Source organism: Ammospiza nelsoni, chromosome 2 (genome assembly GCF_027579445.1).
Source record: "Ammospiza nelsoni isolate bAmmNel1 chromosome 2, bAmmNel1.pri, whole genome shotgun sequence".
In the NCBI taxonomy this organism is placed as follows: domain Eukaryota; kingdom Metazoa; phylum Chordata; class Aves; order Passeriformes; family Passerellidae; genus Ammospiza; species Ammospiza nelsoni.
The window spans coordinates 71820085-71847983 of NC_080634.1; the positions used below are offsets into that span (position 1 = coordinate 71820085).

The following is a 27899-nucleotide window of genomic DNA, read 5'->3' on the forward strand; positions in this document are numbered from 1 at the left end:
AAGGAGTGTACAAATATCCATTATCCAAAACCATGGTTAACATTTGCTTTAAAAATTAATAAATAAATAAACCCAAAAAACCCAGACAAGCAATCAAAACCTACATTCAGCAAAAAAAAAACCCAAAGAGTATTTTCTTTAAATATTGTGTCCCTAATTTATATTTTAAAAGGACATTTACAGAATCAAAAACCATGTCAATAATGAAAAATGTTTCACAAAAGTTTCCAATTCTTCAATTATTTAATGTCTCTTAATAAAGCATCTGGAAAAATATTTCTGGCATATATATATATATAGAGAGAGAGAGAGGTTCAGTACTTGCCCAGGAAGTTGTGGATGCCCCAACCCTGGAAGTATTCAAGACCAGGTGAGACCATGCCCTGATAAACCTGGTCTAGTGTGAGATGTCCCTGCCCAGGACAGGGGGCTGGAACTACAGGATCTTTATGGTCCCCTTCAATCCAAACCATTCTATGATTCTGGGCCTCTGTGAGTACTAACAAAACATATACCTAACATATGCATGCTAACCTATACACCTGGGCTTTTTAAAATTACTTTATGAAAATTGAATTACATTCTACCAAGTAACAAAGCTAACAAAGAGATCAAAGCCCAACTCTGTGGTAAACAATTGCTTCAATAAATTGAACAAGACAGAATTTTCACTCAATCTTAATTGTCATGACAAAGCCCATACCTTTCTGAAGAAATACATCCAGCTGATCAACACACAATGCCTTCAGTTCCTTTTCGCTTTTGTCCTTCTTTACCAAAGCCAGAACATATTTAGCTAGGGCAGATGGATCTGCATCACATCTGCAAATAGATTAGTTAGAAAAAAAAGGAGCAAATTAATTACAGAAATTAATGTCTGAAACTGGCATGACCAATACATACATAGAGCAAAATAATTTCCTGCCAAAGCAATTGAAAAATACTCGGGTGTATTTTTCAAAACAGAGTCCAGATAGATAACAGTTCTAAGTATCACTTTTCCTTTCAAGAAAACAATTGCCTAGAATATTTCCTACCAATACTGCACAGAGAACATCAGAGCTAAGTAGAACAAACTGTTTCATAAGAAACAGCTTCAACTGCCTAACTGTTCTGTATTAAAAACAAAGACAATGCATACTTCCCTAACTCCCCAAAGATGGAGTCAATAATTCTGAATGCAACACTGAGTAACTGTTATCTGGGAAAAGTCAGTCTATCCAATTACAAATTAATACAGTGATACAGCAGAAGTGATCTATGCTACAAAAAAAACTCACACCCCTGAGTACTCTATTAAATACACTTTTGAACGTTCTTATTACTACTTATATATGAACACCACGAAAACTGAAACTGATTTTTTCAGTTTCAAAAGCCTAAATTCATATATTGTAACAGACACTTCTATAAGAGGTACACTGAAAATGGAGAGAAATTTAGGGGATCATTATCCATTTGGCATCTGAATTCAGAATTCAACGTACAATTAAATACAGAGCACCTCGATGTGGAAGTTGATGGTCTTACGCATATCTACAAAGAACTTGAATGAAGAAAGCCATGTATCCACATTCAGCAGAACATTATTTAATATAAATGGCAGATTTTTTACAATGTTTCACAAACAGCAATCGACAATGAACTTTGTGGTGGTGGTGGTGTAAAGCCTGCCAAAGCAAGTGAGACTACTGCACACAACCATTCATGTTTCAAAAAGAGTAACTAATGAAATAGTGAGACATTGGTCTTAAACAACTTAATCTCCTTATTTAGCATATACCAAAGAAGACTTCAGGCCCCACAAAACAATGCAAGATTGAACGGATGCATACCGGTCATGTGATACAGACAACTTATTTGGGTGGTCATCAAAGTTTGTACTAATGTTTTAAAAAATAATAATAAGAAAAAAACTTGCACTGATGCATCCTGACTGTACATGCTTTCTAGCAAAAATAACCAATAAGAAAAATTAGGAGGGAGGGAGTTGCAGGGAGGTGCACTGAATTCAGGGAGTTGCACTGAATATGAACATTACACAAATCCTGCTCTAGCATAGAGGTCCAACAGTCATCTAAAGGAAAAAGAAGTTTGAAATCCCTTCCACAATGAGTAAAATATAAATATTGGAGCTTAATTACTAATCTAAATGTTGAACATTGAAATGACATTATTTTGGACACTGGGCAAAAGAACCCAAATCCCTAAGCAAACATATCACACAACCTAATTTCTCTCGCCAGAGAAACTTATCTCCTGCACAGCAAGCAACATCCCCCATGCAAACAGATCTGCTAAGCAAAGGAAGCCAATCTGTCAGCATTACTTATGGACAGCCTGGGCCCAGCACAGAGAGCCCTGAAGTTAAAGGTCAGAGCTCCAAATGTAACCCAGCATCCTTTAGAAAGGAGGCAATACTAGAATTTCATGCTGAAAAAGCAACTTGGGCTGCTAGTGGATGTACCTCTGTATTCCATGTCAGTCTGCATTATTTACAGACACAGGAAATGGGAGTTCATAATCATTGCAAAAGAACCCATGGACACTAAATGAACAAAATATATACTGATAATCAAAAAACAGACTGCACACTGACTAGAAATTCTTCAGAAATTTTTCAAATCTAGTTTGCCCCATTCAGATCTGACAATTCTTTATCCAGAAGAAAATACAGTCTGAGCACCAAGTCAATGCACAACCTACACAACCTCCTCCTAGTAGGACTCTAACACTGCAAGCACCTGAGCACATCAGCCAAGCAAATTATCTGAAAGCCCAGTGTCAAACAGTATTCATCACAGTCTGTAATGATGGTTCTCTCTAAGCCTGCAGCAGGCACTAAGATCAGCATTTCATAACATCAATCCTTGAATTTGAAAAGTCATTAACTTTTATTACTGTTTCTTCACACAACTTCAATGGCGCTTCAGATTTTCAATACTTTCCCAGTTTCAAGCTGAATTGTGCCATGGAAAATTAATGTGCTGTTTTCATCATGACAGGTGGGGAGGGGAGCAGACAATTTTCACATGATTATCCTCAGTTTTTCTTTTTGAATTTCAATTTCCATAAATTTGGTTCTCATTCAAAAATATGAACAGTCAGCTGTCGTTCAAAATCCTCTACAACTTACTTAAATGACACACGCACTCAAAATTTAGTGGGGGGCAAAAACCCAAGTCAGTCTACAAGGTAAAAATCTACAGCTCTGAACTACTACAATGCATTTTAATTCTCCAGCTCCTACAGCACTGACTATACAACAACCTCATATTCAGTTTAAAGCAATTCCCCTTTCATGAGCAGGATAAAAAACAGAAAATCTTCTCTGGAAAGCCACCTAGACCATAACAAAATACACAAACCATAAATTATCCCCAAAAAAACAAACCCAAAAGCCCACAAAACCACACAAAACCAACAAACAAAACCCCAAAACCCAAACAAACAGATGATGTTTAAAAATAATGAACAGTTAACGCTTTCATCCTCCCTGCAATGATGACTTTGGAAATCTTAGCAATCCTGCCCACCCCAGGACTTGAAGTCATCCACCCAACTCCAAGATATGCTTACGAAATTATTCTCAATGAAAACGTACTTTTAATTTGCAAAACACAGGATCACTTTCTGCTATGCACTCATGCACACGTTTCAACATTTGTCACCCTGTACAGCCACATATCAACAAAACAAAATTATTGCACTGAATTCTACTATTATTATCATTCAGTGTGTACAGAGGAATTTCTACTACAATGAGAATTTACATGCTTTCAATTTTGGCTACTTAACAAATACCATTTTTTAAAAATACTAACAGGCAAATTATTTCAAATTGACACTAATTAAGCAATAATGAATACAGTGAGTTTTGTGGCAGAGTGAGATAAAGATGCTTTTACAAACCAGCAATAGTATTTTCTGTGCTTTCTTTTGATTTCTTAAAATGAAACTGCAAATGATCTCTACACAGATAGAGGCTGACTTGAAACACAAGTCTCTTCTATATCTATTCTTCAAAGCTTAAAAAAACTCCACAATTAATCTGTTTTCCCCACACTAATGTGAAGACTGTTTCTCTCTATAGTATCTTAAATAAATCTGTCAAGTCTATAATATGGTCTTTTACGGCTTTTCAAACTTTTGCAATGCCTATTTTTAAGATGATGTTAAAATTCAATTGCTAGCAACCTCAAGTGGTGGAAGAGAGGACTAACTGGTCTCACAAAGCAAAAAAAAAAATTAAGTTTACAAAACTGTGAATAAAGGAAGTCTGCCTGAAAATTTTTTATAGCTATCAAGATTTCTAGACATAACCTTTAATAATTTTGTTTGGGGAGAACTTTTTTAAAAAGTAATTCCTTTCCATTTTTTCACTCAAACTTAATTCTGAAATGTTCTGTATAAATTCTCCATCCACTGGTTTAGTCAAAATCCGCTGGTTTGGATTACGGGGTCTTGAGTTTTTCTGACAAACAAGATCTTATGTTCTCTAGTTTAACAGTATTTTCTTAGAGAATAGCGGTCTTTGTGTGTGAATAATATGCAATATGCCTGCTCTGTCTCTGTTGTGCATACATGGATTTTTCACTGATTTTTCAGCTAGCTTTGTCAGTTTTTCTAAACCTCTTTGTCTTGCATTTTATGCTCTTATAATCGACTTTGTTTTGTTAACAAGTAATGTGAGAATAAAGAAAACAGTAAAGGCATCCATGCTGATGGCAGCAAATACACAGTGTAGCACAAGGATTTGTCATACAATATATGTATCATGCTATATTCTTGCAGACTGAAAGATAACAGAGAAAGATCCTTAACTGGTATCTCAGAAAAATGAGAATACCACCAACACATTTCAAATACTAAGTTGCTCTAAAAATGAACAAAAAGTTTGTAATTTGATTCTACTGCTCATTGAATAATATACATTTTCAGTCACTAAATGCAGGTTTGAATTTAATAAACTTGAATATAGTGTGGTACATCAGTCCTCACCATAAACACAATTTGTACATTACAAGTGTGACAGAACTTTATACATAACTTCATTCTTATGATAACTCATGGCTACTAGAAAAATGGTCACATTCATTGAAGCGTGCAGAAAAACATTTCTCAACTCTGATTTCCCTATCTTCATCCCCTCAACATACTGCAGCCATGTGCTGCAAGCACTAATACACATCTGTAATCACAAATTTCTCCTCCTGTTTTCACTTGTGTTTTCTTTAACAAACAAACAAGCACCAGCTGGCACAAGTAATCCGAATTCATTTCCACTGCAGCAAGCACATCCCAGTGTGTGCTACCACTAAACACCACAGCATGTTTTGTTACACCTAGTGAGTATATACATGCATGTATATTTCTGAGTATATATCATATACTCAGAAATATACATCTATCATTGTTCCTAGCTATGTTAAATGTTTTTACCTCTAGTAATACTTTTTTGCAGTCTGTGCTCTCTAAGTCAGAAAATACACAGTGCCTACTCCTCTCTCTTAAACAAGGGAGACTGCTCATGTAATCCTGCTTTAATAAACACAGTACTGAATATGCAGGTATAGATGGAAGAATTCTCTTGTGAGATCTCTACATGTTCTTCAGAGAATTATATGGATACCTCCAATTATTAGCAAAAGATAGAAGCTTCAAAAAGGAAAGCAATTCCCAATCAAATATTCTGCTCAATCACAGAAGGAACAGTTCAGTAAAGCTCACAGGAAAGTTCAAAAACTCATGTTTCTGACCTCATGTTGTTTTGTGCTCATTATTTGAAATTACTATTTCAAATAAAGATAAACCAGAAAAGATTAAACTGTCAGGGTAAATTTAAGTCCTATTTTTTTTGTTGCAAATAATATTTGAAAAAGGAAAAGTAATTTGGCTGAGTGACCTCTCAGTACAGTATTTACTTCTTATTTGAATACTCTGCAATTCATTAAACACTTTTTAACTTGTTTCCAATACTCACATTTTTTTAAATATAAAATATGTTCTGAGAACCCGCTGTGACTTTTGAATCACCAGGCAACTACAGACTTTAGCATTAGGTGAGAAATGGAGCATATGAGGAATAGATATAAAAGGTGTTAGCAAGAACAAGTTAGTCGTGTAGCTGTACGTTCAAAAGCCCTTATTAACACATACCTTACGCTGTATGCACACACTACTGTTTTAAGATGTAAAGGAACTACAAAAGGGGATTTTTTTCTTCAGTTTTAAAATTAAATGTACAAACCAAAAAGATGCTACAAATCCTGAAACTAGTTCCCTGACAAATTTAAACTACCACAACACAGTGAAACCTCAGAAACACGTCTGTAGTCCTCCAGGCAACAAACGGTGCTGCTGTAGAGGAAATGACATGTAGGTGCATGCTATTTGCCATGCTCTGATCCTGTGTTAATAACCTAAATTTCAGAGTGGAGTTTTGTTACCTGAAGACCAACTGCTAAAATACTGCTCAGTTCTTGACATTAACCAAGGTGGACATGGCTGTGTTTGAAGGAAGAGAGAAATGCCTTCTACTTGCAGGGCCGAGTGGGTGCAGAAAGGTGTACATGGCCTACTGGGCAGCACAGCCAGCTTAATTCAGGCAGTTGCGCTACTCTGTTGCTACTAAAAAAAAAAAAAAAATCTATAAAGAGCTATGGTGTAAAGTAATACGGTGCAAACTTGCTTCAGTAAGTAAAATGAATGACAAACTCATTCAGCAAGATCCAACTTTTATCCTGAGACACTATTGTGGCTGAGGAGGACTACTCTTATGATCCTCCCTTTAACTACCTCTCTAACAGTACTTAAAGCAATAGAAACACATCGAGGAATGCTGCAGCCTCCAGAGCTGCTATTCAAGCTAATGATGCCATTAAATCAGTTCGAAATTATTCTGATACCCAGATCTGACATGTTCATACAGCTGCAAGCAGTAATTGGCATCCTAGAGTACCACCCCTAGATTCAAGACAGCTCTCATGAGGCAGAACAGCTGTCAGCTTGCTGGCTCTCCAACACCCATTCAGTGCAGAAAGCAAAACTCATCAGTGTCTCTGTGACTCGCAATGCAGTCAAAGGGGTTTCACTTCACTGCAAGAACAAAAAAGGTTTGCTGTAACAGGAGTAATTTTCTCCTTTTTATTTTCTGCTTTCAACTATACCTAATAGTACCAATATTTTAATACCAATATAATATTTTTACTCAGAAGCTTAGCAGTATCAGCACTCTAAGCTAGGTACCTCGATTTCTCAAACACAGTAGGTCTCTGTGAGTCAGATGAAAAAACTATCAGGTTTCATAGCAGATGTAGAAAAACAACTAGTGTTAAAAACTGCATACCACTGATGTGCATTTGTGCTTTATTTGTCTTAGTTACAAATAGCTTCACATGAGGTGTTAACAAAATGAGTGAAACGAAGAGAAATGCTTATTGCCTCTGAACTTCTTAGGAAGTTTCATGGAAAATCAGAGAAATCTCATGGTGGCCCAATAAGTGTTAAAGGTAGGATGATGTGCCACATGAAATAAATGACAAGGTTTTTCATTTAACTTATTTCTATGCTTCCAATGTCCTGGCTTATTAGCATAGTCCTTACAACACTGTTAAAACTTTTTTATTTGCTACCTTTTCTCAGTAACCTGTGAAGCCAAAACAAAGGGCTGAAAAACTTGACAAACAAAGAAGAGTGGGAGCATAACACCAGAGGACACAGATCACTGGCCAAAAAATATTCCAATAATAAATATACTCAAAATATTCTTTAAACAATTTTCATTTTATTCCATCTGATGAAAGTCATTACAACACCTCATTCACTTACAGAATTCACCAATGAAAAATATCTTTCCATTTAAATGAGGTATGCCTAAACAGTGTACAATGTTGTTGTAGGCATTTCATCTTTTTTTCAAGTTTGATTTAGCACAGGAACAAACCTTTACAAAAATGTAAATACAGTGAAGTGGAAAAAAATTAGGTATGAGAGCCTTAATCAAATTGAAAGTAAAATTCAGCAGCCACAAATATTTCAATTTAATTTATTTTACACAAAGTAATTAAAACCAAGGAAACTTTCCAGTGTAGAGAATTAGGGCAAGGGGGAGAATATTACAATGTCTCAAAAACAAAATTGTGAGTGTAGCATTAGTACAAAAAGCTACTTTTTTCACAAGTAGAGATTCAAACAAATTCAAGAAAAAAAATTAAAGAAATCCCTACTTGGAACTTTGCCAAGCCAGATCCTAATATTCCAGCAAGGACTCCATACAGTTTATAGAGTATCTGGAACGGACTTGCAGGAAAGAAACTCATCACAATTGACAGGCTCAGTGAGTGCCTTGTTAGTACAGAAATCAGAAGTGACAGGCAGACGGTTATATTCCAAGTTTAACATTTTCCAACACTTGATAGAAACCACGCCACAAACAAGAAAGTGTGTAACACCAGAAACTTAGCTCGTTGCTGTCTGCAAGCAACGAGGATGACTGGTAACAAATGCCTTCTTTACAGAGCTGACTGGAGCTGAATATACAAGATAATTCTAGTCAAACACACAGTAGCCACAGCACAAAAAGCCTCTTGCCAGTTTATTTGTACTGGTACTACATTTACACGGCTGTATCTGCAATGATTCTGTGCATATATTTAGCAATTCTGCACCAAGAGTTACTTCCAAAATGACAAAAGCAGCCTTTTCTTGAAGAGGTGTAGAAAGCTCCTACAGACCCATTACCCCTAAACCGAGCTGGTCTTGCAAAGGCTCCAGCATGGCAGCATTTGCAATTTCTGCCTCACTGCAACAAGACAAAACTCACATAAGGCCTTTTTGTATGGATGATCACCAAGACTTTGCCAAAGGCATTAGAGTAGTCCAAAACAAGCAAACAAACCCAACAACCTACACTAACAAAATTCCAAATCTTAAATCCTCCACCATCTCTCCCCTTCAAACATTCTTGTCTATAAACACTGTTTCCCAGAGACTCCACATGAAAGCAATCCAACAACCAAATCTTGTCCAGTCTATAGAATTACATAACGCACTTGTTTCTTTATATTAACAAGTCAGCATTTTTAGAACTGTTTAAAGATGAAATGAGACAATTTTTGTGGCTATTGCGATATTTTAATTCCGAAACATTATGTTTTAGAAGTATGTGCATTATGGCCTTTGGAACAAGTTATACATGCTGATTAAAAAAGGCTAGCTCCTTGCAAAAGGCAACTTGCAAAGTGCAGCATGTTCTAACTATTCAGCTCTAGGTAACTAGCACACAAATATAGATCTAGACATGTTTGTATAAAATTTATTTATGGTTCTTCTTAAATGCACTTCTCCCCTTGAAAGGACCGAGACACCACCTCCATAATGACCTAATACAGCGGTGTCCTTCTTAGTGCAGTCAGGAGGTTCAGCCATGGATCTTGCAGCTGAAGGTTTCTGAAAGAGCCACTACACAACATTTGGCACTTTTGTTTCATTAACAGGAAAAGACAAACCAAAAATCATTTCTGGGCTGCAGCAACACCTTCAGAGGATCAGCAGTTAGCACCTCACTGCACTAGTGGTGCAACAGTTACTTCTTTAGAAGTAGCTGCACACTGAAATTTTCATGCAGCCAGAAGCCACGGTTGCAGTCACACACTTCAGATAGCTGACACCAAAAGCACCTCCAGGAGTACCTGACTCCAGGAAAGGGCAATACATCTCCACCAATTCTAATATCTATTCAACAATGCACTTACACAGGACACGGCAGAAAACTGAATGACAGTCACTGCTGGTTTGTTTCCTCCCAAAGCTAAAAATGCAGAGAACTCATCATCCTCCAGACAAGCATCTCCCTAGCTCTCCACAGTTTTCCAAAACAACAACCACATTTGATCTGCTCACACACCACATTTAACCTAAAAGATACACGCTGGTCCTCTAAGTGGGAAAAAGCAGAAAATTGCACAGATCATGAAAGGTGAAAATCTCAATTTTACCCTTGTAACTGGTGACTATTGCTAACAGAGCTCATGGTTTAATATTCAAACAAAGAAACATGGACCAACCTGCGTCTGTTCTAAGCCTCTTAACCAGCACATTCTAAAATACTGGCATCAAACTGCTGATTGCCCTTAACAAAATATTCATACAAGAAAGTACCCAGAAACTAATAGTGAGCATTATGCAGCAGAGGACTAGGGAAGTCTATTACCCCAGAACACAACATATTGCATTATACCAACTCAAGATAAAAAGTAATTCACCTACCCCAAACTACAGCTTTACAAGATGATGCCCTTCCCCCCCCCCCAAAATAAAAATCTTAAACGTCAAACCTTTTATAAGAAAGACACTCAGTGTAATTTGTTGCAAGCCTAATTCAAAGACCACTGAAAGCAAACTCAGTTCATCTATTTCAGTGTGGTCTTGATTAGACCATATGGAATAAAAGAGAACCACTACCTCCTCCCCACCACCTCAAAAAAAAGCCACAAACAAAAGAACAACCCAAGTGAAGTTCTCCTAAAAATGTCCCAGCATCTTACAACTTTTTCAAGTTATTACAGCATAAGCCCTACAAAGTGTATCTGTACATACAAATAACTAATGGCTCTGGAAGCAATAAAGAAAATTTTGCTCCCCCATCTGAGCTCGTCAAGAGAAAAAGCTACGGGGGGCAAACACCTCAGCACAAAAGCTAACACCAGACTGAATTCAGGAGTTCTACTTCATTTAACTCAAATCAAACTCCAGCAAATTTAATTCAGACATGTTAAAATAGTGGTCCAGAATGACCACTGGACCAAAAGTGGTCCAGAATGACAAAAAAAAAGTGCGTGCTTTAATCTGTAGGCACCATACTTCCCGAAGATACACCTTTAAAACTAAGTTCACGCTTCAGTTCCACTAAAATACCACTCAGAGAAGGAAGATGTATTTACAGAAGAGCCCCACTTACTCACACGAATGTTATCCTTAGAGGGCACGCACGTATTCACAAACAAGCAAATTATTCTCTGGGGCTCCTACTCCCAAGTCCTCTACTGATGCAAGTTTTATTTGGGGGAAGGGAAACCAGAGATGGTCAAATACTCCAAATAACCAAGAATGATGTGCGACGAGCCTGCAGGGACGAGCCCAGGACCCCGCTGGACGTCCCAGCGGCACCTGAGCCCTCTGGGAGCAGGTCCCCGCTCACCTCCGGGGCCGAGCGGGGCACGCCGAGCTGCACACGCACACACGGCGGCTCCCGCTCTCCCCGGGCTACAAAGGGAAGAGGAACGCGGTCGCTAGGGGGGGAAGCTGCATCCTCTGGAGGGAGACGGTCCTACCTCCCGGCCGAGGACGGCGACGAGAGAGCGGGAGAGCGCAAGAACGAGAGCGCGGTCCCTCACACACCGGGAGGCGGCCGGGAAGAAGGGTGCTGAGAGGGCATCTCCCGGGGTGCCCTCCCGGGACTCGCCGGCACCGCGTTTCCCGCCCCTGCGGATCCCCATCTTCTACACGGGGAAGGTTTATTTCGAGGGGGCGAGAGGGCAAAGAAGGGTCGCGGTTACTCACATGGGCTCCAAGGTTTTGCTGAGCCAGGATTTCAGCGCCTCGAAGTTTTCTATGATCATTTTAACCACCATTCAGAGCGGCCCGGGCCCCCCGCCTCCCCGCCAGCAGCAGCAGCAGCAGCAGCAGCCCCGGCGGCGGGGTCCGCGCCGCCCGCCGGCCGGCCGGCACCCCGGCTCCCGCCGCGCCTCCCGCACTCTCCGCCGCCTCCCGGTTGGGCAGAAGCCGCCCGGCAGGGGCCGGAGGCCCAGCGACACGGAGGGGGCGGAACCAGCCGAGCAGCGGCTGCTTTCTGCGGGCCCCGCTCTCGCCGCTCCTCTGCCGGGGAGCGAGTCCCGGGCGCAGCGCGGGTCCCCCCCGCCGGAGGGCGGCGCGGCCGAGTGTGGCGGCGGAGCGGGACGGGCGGTGCGCAGCGGGACGGGCGGCCCCCCCGCCGCCCTGAGCCGCAGCGCCCGACACAGCGAGCGCCCGAGCGAGCGGGTAAGATGGCGGCGCCCCGCTGTCGCGAGAGCCCAGAGTCTCGCGAGGCCGGGCGGCGCGCGGGGGCTGCCGGGAGGCGGGGCCGGGCGGGGAGGCCGCGCTGCGGGGGCGGGTGGGGGATTCTGAGGGGCCGGGGACCCTTCAGAGCCCACGGCGTGAGGGTGCCGTGGCTGGGCGGAACAGTGCTCTAGGGACAAAAGAAATACCATGGTGTATTCCCGACTGGTGTTTGAAATGTGCATGTACTTGTTTTGTTTCTTGGAAACACTGATAGTCTTACCTAATATGATCACAGAACGGGTGAGACTGGAAGGGACCACATTGGGTCACCTGGCCCAGGCTCCCTGCGCTGGCAGGGTCATCCTAGAGCACATTGAATAGGCTTGCTTCCAGATGGTTCTTGAATAACTCCTTTGAGGAACACAACCTCTCTGGACAGTCTGTTCTTGTGCAGGGTCACCTGCACAGTCAAGAAGTTCTTCCTCAGATTCAGGTGGAACTTCTGTGCAGCAGTTTTTGACCATTGCCTCTTGTCTTATTGCCCAGCGCCACTGAACAGAGCCTGGCTCCATGCTGTTGGCACCCTCCCTTCAGATAATTATTGATGAGATCCCCTCTCAGTTGTCTCCTCTTGAGATTGAACAGGCCCAGCTCCCTCAGCCTTTCCTTGGAAGAGAAATGCCCCAGCTCCTTAATCCACAGCATGTGGATCGGTCCAGGAGCTCCATGTCTGTCCTGTACTGGGGAGCCCAGAACTGGACACAGCACTGCGGAGGGGCAGAATCATCTCCCACAGCCTACTGGCAATGCTGTTCCTGAGGCACCCCAGGATACCATTGGCCTTCCTGGCCACCAGGGCACACTGCTGGCTCATGGACAGCTCGTAGTCCATCAGGAACCCCAAGTCTTCCTCAGCAGAGCTCTTTCCAGCAGGTCACCCTCAATCTGTACTGGTGCTTGGGGTTAGTCCTTGTAATAAGCCACAAGGTGGACACAATTGCTGCTCTGGGGTGCAGCAGAGAGCAGCCCCCCAATCTCCCGGGCAGCCAGGAGTTGCTGCAATAGGGAACCACACCCTGGACGAGCAGGAAGGGAGGCACAGCCTTTACTCCCTCGGCTCCCCACATGCAAATTCCCATAAATGTTTGGAACTGACAGGAAAAGGAAAAACATCCAATTTTTTTTAACTTTTTTTTTTAAAAGAAGATGTAGGGCCATAATAAAAGTGTTTGAAAACACGGGACTTGGCAGCAAAGTTCTGTGTCTTCCTGACATGGGGGGGTCCCTGCTCCTCAGGGTGCACCTGGCGAGAGCCCAGCCCCTGCTGCTGCTCAGACCCCCATGGACCGCAGTGGTGGGAGACTGTAAGACGGCTCCCTGCACACCTTGCCCACCAGTGTGACACCTTCCCCTGGAAAGTTATGTATTTGCTGCTTTGTCTGGTACCCAGGGTTAACCGAGCACTGAAAGAAAACGTTCCCTCTTGATGCCCCTCAGTCAGATTGATCTGTGTCCCACCTGAGCGCCCGAGCCAGGCGTTCTGCACAGGCAGCGCACAAAGGCGAGTGTTTCACAGAAATCATTCACTCTGCCTTCTTGGGGTGACTCCTGAGCTGCCTGCCTGGCGTTCTCAGAGGGAGAGGAACTTCAGGTCATTCACTGTCACCGAGACAGCTAAATGAGACCTGGAGGAGGCTAAGGCTGCCTGCACACTATTATTTGTGACTTGATTATGATTTTTGAAAGTTTGTTGAAGACTGGAGAGTGTTGCAAGCCAACCAAATAAGCTGCCAGCTTAGTAGGTACTTTGGTGAGGATTTCCCAATTACAAGATACACTTCAGTTTCCCTGCATAGCGGAGAATGAACAGCACATCCTGTCAGTAGACAGAAAATCACCAGAGCCTGAAATTTTCTGGAGACTGTTCTATAAACATGTAAAAAGTCCTCGATTCACAGTCACCAACTTGTACGTTTACTCCCCGTGAACATGTAAAAAGGGTCAATAACCTTGGGATTCTGATGGGTCTCTGAAGGGACAGGCACATAGAGATTAGACATTGTGATAAGAATCTTAATTTGTTTCTGGATCTGTCCCCTCAATTCTTTGGAAAAGCCAGTGTCTAGTGAAAATAATTTAGACTGCACTCAGACAAGCACTGCAACTACCTTTGATCCTTGGATATACCACAGCCAGCAAAAAACACAGACTCTAAGGCTTCCCCACATAAATGTATGGATATAATCACAGTAGCAACTTTTCTGATATTTAAATTTTCTAAACTGCTTTTTCAGCCCTTCGGGAGCACAATGCTGTTAGTAAGTGAAATTAGTGATCACAAAAAGGTTTTCACAAATACATTTTATGCACTGGGTAAGGCTTGTCTGTATGTGGTAGTTTCTGAACATTTCTGTGTTTATAGAAATGTGCTGTTGTCACGCTTCTGTAGTAATATTCAGAGTAACTGTAATAAATAAATAAATAAATAAATAAATGCTGAATTCCCTGTTCTAGAGTTTGCAGACTTAAAATCCCAAAAGCCTTAGAAATACTTACAGCCCACCTCTTCAGAAGTGACTGCAATGTTTTGTAGCATCTTTTGGGCAATGTTCATTTCATTTCACAGCTGGAATTACAAGAATACAAAATAAAATTATTTAATAGATCTGAGGAAATAATTTTCTCTGAAATATAAAGTGTCTATATATAGATATGTATAAGGTGGCTACTATTTAAGATAGAAATACATTTAGGTTCGTAATAGTTTTTAAAACACACAGAAAAGGAATCGTTTTTACTTGACTCAAACTTCATTCACATGTGAAATCAGTACTTTAACTAAAACCAAAATCATAAAGATCATGTTTCATTTAAGGCAATATAAGAATCTGGACAAAGGGTCAAAGTAATAATTAACTTCTACAGTGTCATAATTCTGTAAGACAAATAAGTTTTTATTTCTCCTGCAGCTGTTCAATATAAAATTCACAAACTGTTAAAGGGAAAAAAGAACATAACCTAAATTTCATCCCTAGCTGTACAAAAAAGCCCTGAAGGGGGTAAGAAGGAAAAGAGAACGAGCTGAACAAGTATCCTTAGATTTCAACAATTTAATGCTTTCATTTAAGAAATCAGTTACAGCTGATACATGATAGTGACATCATGTGGGTACCAAACATTTATTAGGAACTAAATAACTACCTAATGATTTCAAATCTTTGAAAATTGACATATACTGTGGATTAATATAAATGTTACATTTTAACATCAATAAACCCAAAATATAAATAAACTGTTATGAAAATAAAGTAATACAAGCCTAATTCTCTTAATTCATGCATCACAGACTCCTAACAGCCCTTTTGGCTTATGAAAACTTTGTTAAGTTCTTCAGAGTAGTATAGATGCTTTCATGTGTAATAACTCCCAAAGTTCATAGGTTTGGTGTGCACTTAGATTGAAGTAATCTTATCTATCTAACTCGATGTAGTGACCTTTGATGTCTAGAAACAATGGGTTGTATTTATTCACATTTTTATTGGATTCCCTGCTAACATGAGAGCTGAATGAGGCCAGTGAAGTTGAGAGATCGATCCTTCCTGACATTTCTTGAGATTTTTTTTTCACTGACTCCTCTCCAAAGCCATTGAACTTTTACCCATAAGCATTCTTTGTCAATGTGTAAAGCTGCAGTTTTTAAGTGTTAAAGATTTTTATTTGAAAGGTGAAATTTTCGTAACTTTCCATAGATGCCTTTTTTAACCCAGATTTGTCCCTCTTTTTTTTAAATACAAAAAGCAGCTGTAGAAGAGAATAACTTTCAGGCACATCATCCAACTTTTTGCCAAACCTATACTACCTTCATTAGTCCCTGTTTCTGCCATACAGGGAAAAGAAAAAGGTTAATTCTTCTTTTTCATTTGTTTGTCTATGGTTTGGTTGTTTTGGTTTGGGTTTTTTCTTTATTGAGTTTAATTTTCTTTTGAAGACAAGCCAGATTGGTCTATGTTACTAAAAAAATTATTGAATTTATGCTTCTAACACTTCACCTTTTTATTTAGGAAAATGCAATTGCATTTGCAATTGTATTTAAACATTCATCTCTGACTGGAGGTTTTCTTCTAGTGTTAAATGTGATTCTGGTTTTGTGTAGTGAGTATAACACACCAGACTTGGGGTTCCTAGTGTCTGTTTTCTCCCAGGAAAAGTATTTCTGTGAGAAAACAGGGGCTCCTGTTTTCTCCCAGAAAAAGCATTTCAGTATTATAGATCTCAGGTGTATCAGACCTGTTATCAAGGGTTCCTTGTCCCTGAAATTTAACACAAGCCCTAGCATCAACACACAGGCTAAAAAGCAGGGCTGCTGAAACTGGCCAGCATCAAGATGGGTCAATGAGCTAAACCATTTTGTATGTAGCTCAGATTTTTAGTTTGTACTGTCATTTAGTTTTGGGGCTTGCCATTGGTTGCTATCTAGACAAATATCTGTACATGCACTGCCTTTACTCTCTGTAAAAGGATCAAATGATATTTCTCCTGATGCTCCTTGTCTATGGTAAGTTTCATTTCTGGAGGTGTCAATATGAGTTTTGAGAATCATTTCTCAGAATTCATCCAGACCTGAAGACTGACCCTTCCATCCTTCACAAACAGAAAATGTTTATCAGTTCTTGAGCATCTGAAAGCTGAGGCACTTTTGCCTTTCTCCATGAATACACCTACTAATGCTTCCACAGGTATAACAAAGCAGGTCAGCTTTGTAATACTTACACTTGATTGTGGTCCAAAAAGAATAATGTTCATAGGAATGTTTAGTCCTTTGCTTTTTTACTATTGACTCCTGAATAGTGAGTTTAACCAAATAGAACCATTGCTACTTAAAAAGCAGGGTCTGTAGAAGCTCACAGAGCAGATGATCTGTAAGATGTAAACGTCTTCCTCTAACCTTGAAACCAAAACTTTAATTATGAAATAAGCTCTGGACATTAGACAACTTTCTTGTTCATAGTCTTTCTATACAACAGTCCTAAACTTTGGGATTATATATCTCTCTGGCTTTCTCTTGGTGCAGGAAGCACATAGGTGACATCGCTGGAGAAAAGGGATCCACACAGCCCTGCTGAGCAGGGGAGGACTCCAGAGGTGCCTTCCAAACTAAACCACCCTACAATTCTAGGAAAGGATTTGTGCAGAGCGTCCCAAAGCCACAAGTATTTGAAGTATTCACAGCTGGTGCATGTAGCATTTAGCTTGGGATTGCAAGTCATTGAATAAGTATTGCTTTTTTGAAATGACCTAACAGTTGTTTGACAGGTTTTCTTGAAAGCCAAGGTTGCAACAGAAGTCTGTCAGAAGTCAAACCTACAAATTTTGTGGGTTTAGTTATTGTTTAAATACAGAGACCAGAAGTGAGATATTTAGTTGATATTCAGCAGCATACATCACACTTCTGAAGTCACACTATTCTAAGTGTGTATTGTATAACTCTAAATGGCTTTGTGTTTGAAAAGTAGGAAGTGTTGATTTTGTAAGTCAAGATGCTGGTGTTTTAGAACCTCATCAACTTGTATTAATGCCAGGATAGCTTGTTGTGAACTTGCTTGTTAATTTGTACCAGCACAGAGGCAGGATTGCTCCACTTTGCCAATGGCAGCAAAAGTAACCTTAGCTCCTGCTTGTGCCTATGGGGAAGGATGACTGAAAAAAGGGCCGGGGTGTAATTAATACCTCTTTCCTTTTCTTCCCAAGTTGCAGAGTAGCAGGAAAGGAAATACATAGCTCATAACTCTGCCCCTATGACACCAACCAGCAGAACAACTTCTTCCAGAAATCTTAATGGAGTCTCAAGCTACTGTGTCATTCTGGCTTGCATGAGCAAATGATTACGGGGCAGAGCCACACCTGAATTGATGCCTGCATGTGGAATAAGAGGCTGCCCACATTCCCCAATTCCCTTGGGCAAAATGCTGTGAAGGAGGGGTTGAGGCTGGAGCCAACTGTGACGCTGCTGATTGTGCTGTGGTCTCAGCTGTCATGTCATGGAGAGCATATGCTGTGGTTGGGATTTACTGCTAGGGAAGAGAGGCTGCTTCCCTAGTAATTAACCTGGTCCTTTCCAGATGTTATTTTCTAAGTCCTGTCTGCAGTGTGTCTTAGACACCATCTAATGTTCTGCCCCAGTTTTGGGTCACACTACACAGTATGTGGACAGTTCTTTCCTGGAGTGGCAGATTTTTGCTTAGTGCTGTCTAGTGTATTTTTCTTCCCAAATCTCATGAGGGAAAAAAAAAAAATTAAAAAAGTATCCTTTCCATTTCAAATGTTAATAATACCAAAAATGTAGGAGGAAGAAAGCAGGATCTTTATTTTGCCCTTCCTGCTGCCCAGCTCACCTTTCTATTAAATTGAACAAGAGGAGCGTTATCATCTTACTGCAAAGTTCCATACCTTCTTGGTGATTTCTCATGGGCATCTCTTCATAGCTTCTTCACAGCCCAGCAAACAAACTCCAACTCTCTTCTTACCCATCTACCTCACTCTTTTGTGGCACATCTTATTGGACACAGCTGTGGCCTGTTAAGGGCAGGCCTGTTCCTAATCTTTGGTGATTAGTGCAGCTGCAACTCCTCAGGTCTGCACTATTCTCTCACATTCTATCCGTCCATAGAGAAGAGGAAAGTTGTTTTTTCTAGTTTTTGTTTAGGGTATACCACACTAGAGAGAAGGCATTCCTGAGTCACAGTATGAACCTTATTGTCTCTGAGATGGCTCAGCTATCTAAGAGCATAATAATATTGTAATGAATGAAAAAGAAATCTCAAGTGCCAGAATGTACTTTATCCATTTATTGTGTAACCACTAATTTATTTTTAATTATAAATGAATATATTTTCTTAGTTAAGACTGAAATAACCAGCCATTATTAAAGACTGCTGAGAAGACACATGACTAATCCGGCAAGGATGGCTTCATCCTACAGATGAAAGAGCTCTGTGTTGAATGTAGTAGAACCACTCCAAAGAATTTTAAAGGATACCTTCTGTCATATTTGAGGTAGAAGTTGTATTGTTCACAACACCTGTTCTTCTTCATAGTAGACTATACATAAAAATCTATGGTGATGCAATAAAGTGTTGGTCCTATGAGTTTTTCCTATAGAAATAAATTGCACCTGAGAGTATGAAGTTGTCTTCTTTTTATTTCTGGTACTGTTTGGTTTTGGGGAGCTACTGGGTTTACAATTACACATTAAAAAGGATCTAATTTTAGCATTAAAAAGGTTATTTAAATCTTCTTTGTGAACAACTTATTAGATAAACTATTATTTTAAATATTTCAGATTGCTCACCATGAAGGTCAGGATATCTGTAACTAACTATTCTTAAAAATTACCTGCAGTATTACAAACTGAGAAAACTGCTGTTGTCCCTTGTGCAAGGCATTTTTATATTTTTTAATTGTCAGATATTGGGCAAAATTTTCAAGAAGCTTGGAAATATTTAAAAATAATTTTAGTTTCCATTTGAAGCAACTTCTATTTTTCTCATTGAGGAAGCTGAAACAGTGCAGTGCTTCACATTTTTGTTCTTTCTGTTGTGCACAGGCTTCAGCCCTGATATTATCCTGGTTAGCATTTGCCCAGGTCAATGTTGCTGCAGAGCCAGGAGAGGGAGCGCTGACATTGCCGCTTCTTGGTAATGCTTTAGAGGTAATTTGGATTATTTCCACAGGAAAATCACTAAACTTAAGAGGAGGCATTGTGGAATCCTTTTTTTATACTCTTTTTCCTCCCAAGTGTTTGAATAATATTTCATTAGGGGAAATTAAAAACCCTGCAATTTTTATGAATGGCTGGTATAGTATTTTAACATTGTAGAAACTTTAAGGGGTATTTTTGCATTTTACTCTGTAGACACTGAGGAAGGTGAAGTTTACCAGAATCCAAATATAGGAGAAAAACTTGATTCACTGCAGTCCAACATTAGAAAGTGTCTTTCAGTGTGTTTTCATAGTTTTAGCCTAACTTCAGATTATATGTTAACTCAGTAATTTTCAGGTATTAAAAAAATTATTTTAAAGACACAAAGGGTACATAAATTCTTTCTAACTTTTTAATAGCAATTCTTAGAATTTCCCATTTCTCACTTCTGTTATAATTTTCTCAATTTCTCAGTTATATTTTCTCATACCACTTAGATATTCCTGACTTTAGAAACAATACCATCCAAAAGTGCCTTGTTTCACCCTGATAATAATTTCTACTACCTAATCAATTGATATAGGAGACTTGCACTGCTTTCCTGTAGCAGAACTTGGGTGAAGCTTTTGTAAGAATTCCCTAAATAAAATAAAAATGTATAATCTGTGAGATGGCTTTGTAGTACTGAAAAAATATTTGCTCATGTCTTTGGTTTGAGATCTGTGTCCAAAGAGCATTGACAGCATTACAAGGATGACATCTTGCAAGTCAGGCAATGCCCAAGTGAAGGCTGCCAGTTGTCCTGATGGCCAGCTCTGGCATTCAGGGCCACAAACTCTCTATCCCAGCTGCTCAGGGAGCAGGAGGCTGGCTTCTCCCTCAGAGATACCAGGCAACATGTCAGGTCACTTCGTAGCTCTGTGTGTCTCCCCATGGCTGCTTAAATACTCAACAGATAAGACCTTATCACCTCTTATCTGTGTGTAGAGGACTCATAGGAGAAGTGATGATAGGTGTAGTAACACAAATTATAATCATCTGGCCACACTGATCACGAAATGGTGGAGTTTGAAATTTGCAGTGTAATGAGAGAAAAGGTCAGTGAAGTCACTACCCTGGACTAGAAGAGAGTAAGCCTTTAGTTGCTGAGGGAGCCAGTTTACAGTGCCCTGCCTTTTGAGCATGCAGGGCTTTCTGTGAGAGCAGGTTGATTTTGAAGAACTGCCTTCTGCAAGCCCAGGAGCAGGTAATGCCATGGAATTGTAAGTCAAGCAAGTGCAACATGGAACCATTTTAGCTGAACTGGGAACTTCTTTTGCTACTTGGGTGGAAGAAGAAATTGTATGTTCTCTGGAAGCAAGGTCAGGCTTTGCAGGAGGATCATAGAGCTGTAGTTCTCATGGATAGGGAGAAAACACTAAAGGCTAAGAGTTGAAATTGGTCAGTGATGTGTCAAGACAATAAAAATGGCTTTTTAAATAGCAAGAAGAGGTTTAAGGAAAATACTGAACCAAAACTGATGAAGCTGGTCACCTGACAAACGGTGATGAAGAAAAGGCAGAGGCACTGAATGCTTTTTTTGAGTCAGTCTTTAGTATTACGGATAAACCTTGGGGTGCTGAGTCGCTGAGTCACAGGGTTGCAGGAACAGTGGTTCTCCATTTGTGGACACCAGAATTTTAAGGGACCAGCTGCATCAGCAGAGTGTTCACAATTCCATGGGACCTGATGGGATTCATCCCAGAATTCTCAAGGTGCAAGTGGATGTTACGGCAGGACCTCTCTTGAGCATCCAGCAAAGGTCTTGGATGTCTGGGGGGGTCCCTACTGACCGGAAATTGGCCACTGTTATTCCCATCCACAAAAAGAGCAAGGGAAGATAGAGGCATTTTATTCTACCCTCAGTTTCTGTAAAAAACACTGTAGAAGATTATACTGGGTACTACTGAAAGGCATTTAAAGAATAATGTAATCATCAATCACAATCTACATGGGCTCACAAGGAGAAATTCCTATTCAGCTATAATTTGAAATTGTTCTATGACAAGGTCATCCACCTCATGGATGAAGAGAATGCAGTGGATGTAGAGTTCTGCATTTTAGTAAGGCTTTGGATACCATCCTACAGCATCCTTCTGGACAAGTTGTGCAATTTTGGGAGGAGCAGTACATGGGGCGCTGGGTGAAGAGCTCCCTCAATGACAAGGCTCAAAGTATTGTAGTGAATAGGTGTAGCAATTGGTGTAGCAATTGTAGTGAATAGGTGTAGCAATACAAAGTAAATGAAGGTTTCCCATTCTTAACAACTTTTCCAGAGTACGTTTACATTTTCTTCTGCAGCCTCTGAGGAAAGTAAAGCTTATCAAAATGGATGAAGCTTATCAAAATTGACGAATCACAGTGAATGAGGGGATGACAGTTATGTTAAATAACATAAATAACATAAATAACATAAAAAGAACACAGAATTTTCTCAGAAGCTAATAAGAGTGGACTACTTTCTAGAATAATCAATAAGTATACAAGGATTTTCTACCTGCTGTTTATGCAGAGTTCTGAAGGATTTTCAGATATATTTTTATATAAAAGATGCAGCACTTCTGATACAAGAAAACTAGTTTTGTATGGAGTTTTTTGTTGATTTTGTTCAGGGTTTTTTTCCCTTTAGGGAAGGCGGAAGATGACAATCACTATACAGTCCCATAAAACACTCCGATCTGGTCCACAATGGTTTGTTTCCTGCATCCAACTTCTGATTCTTAGCTTAATTCCTTTTTTTTCTTACCTTTTCCCATATTGCAACATCGATTCATCGTGTGTATCTCCCGATTGTGTCGTGTGGTGTGACAGAAAAACACCCCTTCCAGAAGCTCTCCTCTTTTCCCGCTAGAGGGAGGGCTCTCCCAAAATACTCACGGGACACCGTTCCACTGAGACTCTTCTACTCCAAACAAACGTTTTCAGGAATGTTTACGTCTAATGGTAAGGGCTACCCTGCAATGAAATGATATGTAATGGAATGTAAAGAAATGAAATTTCTGTCAGGTTTTTTGGGGAAAAAAAAGAACTGGGTAATGGTATTTGCTCTTTTTTTTTTTTTCTTTTTTTTTTTTCTTTTTTTTTTCTGTTATGTAGGTATGGATTTTCTGGGGTTTAATTTAAAGAAAATAAACAACAACAATCCTATGCACATTCTGAGGAGTAATGCTGACAGAATTTTAGCTATATAATTATTGGAAATGTAAGAATAAACAGAATTTCTACAAAAGTATTTGTGTCTTCATTATCAGCCATATTAATATGTGCACAAAATTCTTGGCTCAATAAACCTTGACTGTGTTACAAATCTGACGCCAAGCACTTGTACCAGCACTCAGTAAATATGTTGTTCAACTAAAAATAGAAATTACTGTCACCAGCAAAGGGTATCCACGAGGGAATGATATATACTATAAATATACTAAGATACATGTGGATTAGTTTAATCTAATGAAGTGTATGTAAACAAACTAACGGAGCACTTCCTTTGAATGGAGGAAGTAGGATGAAAAAAAAAGGAAGTTCAAGGGAAACTGCTAGATAAACTCAATATTATGCCTTCATTGCAAACAAAAAAGCAACAAAAGGTTTCTTGCAGATTGTGCAACTGTTACATTAGGAACTTGTTCATTACTGTCCTTATATAAGGCAATCAATTTTAGGAAGAATTTGAACAGTAATGGGATTTCTTCTATATTTATCTTACATCTATAAATGTCATCCTGTGGTTTCAAGTGTTTAAATTTTCCACCTGAGATACTTGAAAAGGGACAGATATTCAGAGGGTGATTGCTTAGTTTTCTAAATGTGGCTTTATTATCTAAACTGGGCATATTTATAATTCAGGTGAGGTTCCCATTCAAAATAATTGATGGCATTTTAAAATTCAGGCCGCGGAGTTAGAGATATGAGAACATTTTAAAAGAATAATTTATTTGTTTTCTATATTCTTTTTATGTTTCCATGTTGATCTGTAATCAGGAAATCATGGTTAGAAATCACTTTGATATTCATGGTGAGGAATACATTCAGTGCCGGTAGGTCGGGCTGCAGCTGCAGTTCGAGGTGCAGGCTGAGCTCCGGGCGTTGCAGCCCCATCCAAGAGGCTGTGAGCTGCTGACCCTTTGCAGAACAGAGGGTGCAGGGGCCACAGGCCCGGCCAGGTGACCAGGAACTCGGGGACACTCAGCTGGAAGACCCCAGACTGTACATGCACCAATTGTGAGGGTATGAAAGCCCAGGAGTCCTTTGGTCAGGGTCTGTCCTCAGAGGCACCAGCTTGGCCTGCTATTCTGTGATTGCACCATGATTAAATGATTTTAGGCATCCAGATGTCTGAGGTTCTGCTGTGGAAATAAATCCAAGGGTTGAGCCAGTATGGAAACCTGGTCTGACTGTGTGAGAGTGGGCTGTGTAGGGTGTCAAGACAGCTCTTGACAGCTCTCTGAAGCTGCCCACTGTGAAGGGACCTCTGTCCCAGCAGTGACAGTCTCAGGTGGTGGGAGTGTGACTGCCAGGGTGACTCCTAGATGGTCACACAGGGAAGTTTCCTCAAAGCTCAAAGAGTTTTGGCAAAACTCACACATAAAATTCTAGCAGAAGTTTTAAAAATATTGATAATAATGCAGTCACAGGTTACAACGGGACTTCTACAGAAATAATTCCTTTGAATTTATTTGCAATGAAACATAGACATAGACACACAGAAAGGGATATCTTTCAGCTCCAGAATCTGACTCCTGTCAACTTTTATTTCAATCTTGTTGGTTTAAAAAACAGTGCTCCTCACTATTCAAGAGGTTGTTGAAAGCCTGTGGGTAGATACCATGTCAAATTAGGAGAAAGTAAGAGGAAGACCCAGCTCTGCTGACTGAGGAGGTCTCAGCTAAGCCATGCGAGGAAAATACCAGCTGGCTTTGAAGTCCAGCCAGATTTAAGTGGTTTAAATTAATTCATGTAAGACACTATTAAAGTCAATTCTTATATGGAGTCAATGGGCAGTTTCAGCTAAATGCATGAAATTACTTTATAAGTGATAATCTCATTTTTCTTTGGCAAAAGTTATGAAGTTAATAAATTATACCTTAAGTGGAGTATAGTTAATCTGCCCACACATACACACATAGAAAAACTATTCTAATAAGTGAAATTAAAGAAGTAACAGCATTAAAAAAAAAGCTGCAGACATTTTCTATTGATTTTCTCAAGGTTATAGCCCAAGATTATTTGGGCTAAAGATAGACCAACATCTATGTGGCCAAAATAATCCAATATATATTGGATTATTGTTCTACTACAGCATAATGAACAGGAAGAAAAGACAAAGGACTTTCTTATAGTTAGACAATAAAAAAGCTGTTGGCCAGATATACTCTCTATACTTGGCCTTTTTGCACTGTAATTATGGCATCTTCTACACTTAGAGGTAGAGGTCCTATTTCTTTGTTATTTATTGATCCTCAAATTCATGTTTGTGCTTGTACAAATACATAGAAAGTAGCTGTGTTCATGCTTAAACATTATCCAAAACATTACTACTGATACCTTGAGGCATACACAAAGCAGTGAAGTTCAAGGCCCTCATGGGGGAAGAGAGACAGAGTGTTATAAGGAGAAAGCTGGATGAGGAAGAAGGGTTATTTGCTTCATAACATTGCAAGCACTTCCACGAATATCAGTAGAACAACCTATAATTAAATTATCCATCTGCATCTCCTGGTGCTCAATACACAGCTGTGTGTGCTGCCTGCTTTACGGCTAGGCTCTGTCAGGAAGCAGCAGCCCTGGGATACTCTGCAAGGCCAGTGGGGCTGGCAGCAGGGAGGGATGGAGGGGCTGGCAGGACAGCAATTCCCATCACCCAGACAAGGGAAAAGGGGAGAGGTGGTGATGGGAACCAGGTCAGCCAGCAATCTAGGCAACTAGACATGTCCCTGGGGGTGAGGCAGGGGTCTGGGAAGTCAGGGGAAGTGTTGGGGATTGTATCTGTGACAAAATATTAAGGTCAGCTACCACCCAGTGATCTCCAGGCAAGCCTATAGTGGTGAGGAAAATCCAAGGTCATGGTTCTGGTATAATGGATAAGTGGATCAGAAAAGGATTCTTGCAACCATTCAAAATAATGATACATGGTTGAGTTTTTGCTTTAGTCAGCATTTCATCTTGAGTATTGAAACACTGTTGTTGCCCGTAATGTGGCAAAATACTACATTGCTGTTTTTCAATTTGACTGTTCCTATTTTTCAAAATACCTACAAAACAGCTGATTTTAAAACAGCTGATGCTGGTAAGTCAGAATGTCAATGCTTAGCAAAAGATTGTAGTAGAAAAGTTTAAAAGCTGAACAGAAAATAGCAATATTAGCCCTATTTTCCAAGTGAGAAGGAGCATTCACCCAAAATTATACAAGAGGAGCTAAACTTTTGTTTCACAATTTCTGTGCAAGACAAGTCTTCTGTCCATTTGGCTGATGAGTGGTCCAGGTTCCCTGGTTGTGACTATCAGTTGTGTATTCCTAGCTGAAGGTGGCCATGACACAGAACTGGAGTCAGTACTAGGGGATTTCTTTTCTCTGACTATACTGAGTGAACCATTTTCACTGCTTGAGCAGTGTGTGACCATGACAATAATGTTTGCATTATCAAACCCGGGAATATTTTCATACTTCTCAGGGAAGATGCACATACAGCTACAAGGCACAGGCAGATTGTGGCATCAATTTCTTATTCATTTGTGAGGTGAAAGAAAGAGGTACTGAGGCTAGATAAAAATCAGAGACCCACAGTGCCTCCATGTCTGTTCTGTTGCATTCAAGACTGCACATCATGGCCCTAGCAGCTCAGACAGACCAGACATAGACAGAGACTTAACATGGCTCTTTAGATCTTATCCTAAGCAAAAACACTTCTTGATTTGAGATTTTTCCTGCCACCATTTACTCCTCAAGTCCCTAGTTTTAACCTGTGTTTAGCCCCTTCCTGCTCCACACACTGATTGGTGGGCTACACAGAAAATTTATGATGCTTCATCCCCAGAAGAGTTCAAAGCCAGGCTTGATGGGGCTTTGAGTAACATGATCAGTGAAAGGTGTTCCTGCCCACAGCAGGGGGAGTTGATCCAGATGGTCTTTAAAGATCCCTTCCACTCAAAACATTCTATGGTTTTGAAAATACTGCATTCAGTTTTGGACTTCCTGGTACAGGAAATTGAAGTGAGTTCAGTGGAAAACCATCAGAGTGTTTGGGGCCTGTGAAAAGATGCTACGGACAAGAGCTTGTTCAGCCTGAAGAAATTATGGATTTGGGGGCATCTAGTAGAAGCCCTCACCTAACAGTGCCAGGGGAGAGGTGAGCATGGAGTTGAAGCCTTGTTCTTCCCAGTGGTGCATGGTGAGAAGAGATGACAAGCACAAAGTGAGACAGACTGGGCATAAGAAGAATTCTTTCCACATGAGGACAGTCAGGCAGGGAAGCAGGCTGTCCAGCGAGGCTTTGCCATCTCTGGCCTTGAAGGTGGTCAAGACTTGACTGGCCACCCACTGAGCAACCTGGTCTGGCTTCAGTGAGCAGGAGGTTGGTCTGGAGACTTATTAAAGTCCTTTACAGCATGAACTAACCCTGTGCCTCTGTTAGTCACCTTGGTCTCCCTTTATAATTAACAACATGTCTAGGAAATTATTGCTTGGACCTATTTATTATGGGTATTTATTTTAACTGAGAGGAATGGTGCTATACAACTGTTTCTTCACCATGAAAACAGCTCAGACAGCTAACTCAGATCTAATTATCAAGATGTTAAGTGTCCAAAACTAGGTCAGCTGGATCCCATCTGGGTGTTTGTGCTCCCTGAAGGGCCCAATTAGATTCCAGAGAGGGAAGGAAGGAGTTATTTCTGTACAGCCTTAGAGCAGTTGAAACACTTCCTCCAAGAGAAAGATATCTGAAATCTGGAATGCATTCCTCAAATCCTTATATTTTGATACCAAACTAATAAATGTGTAGAGCATCTCTGGCCCCTTACACCTTGCACAAGGCCATGCTCTCTGTCCCTCTCTTCCATGGATGCATGGCTTCTTCCTGAACCAGCCACAGGGCCAGTTCTGTTCCTCAGGAGATGCTATGGC

The 27899-nt window shown here is 40.3% G+C and overlaps 1 protein-coding gene and 1 long non-coding RNA gene across 4 annotated transcripts in view; both read right to left on the minus strand.

Moving 5' to 3' along the window:
- RBM26 (RNA binding motif protein 26) overlaps positions 1–11995 on the minus strand; it is a 47102-nt gene extending 35107 nt beyond the window's left edge. For 2 of the 3 annotated variants that reach the window (XM_059493336.1, XM_059493335.1), the window contains exons 1-2: positions 11563–11995; positions 704–822 (exon numbers count right to left, since the gene is read on the minus strand). In XM_059493336.1, the coding sequence (XP_059349319.1) occupies positions 704–822; positions 11563–11633 (190 nt within the window). In that variant the 5' untranslated portion in view covers positions 11634–11995. The remainder of the gene's footprint in view (positions 1–703; positions 823–11562) is intronic. The other variant, XM_059493337.1, reaches the window with a different exon arrangement.
- Positions 11996–14221: 2226 nt separating this feature from the next.
- LOC132070285 (uncharacterized) lies at positions 14222–18546 on the minus strand. The gene is made up of 3 exons (XR_009417937.1): positions 18487–18546; positions 14596–14665; positions 14222–14503 (listed from the first exon to the last, which is right to left on the minus strand). It is a non-coding gene; the product is annotated as an uncharacterized LOC132070285 (long non-coding RNA).
- Positions 18547–27899: the final 9353 nt, after the last annotated feature.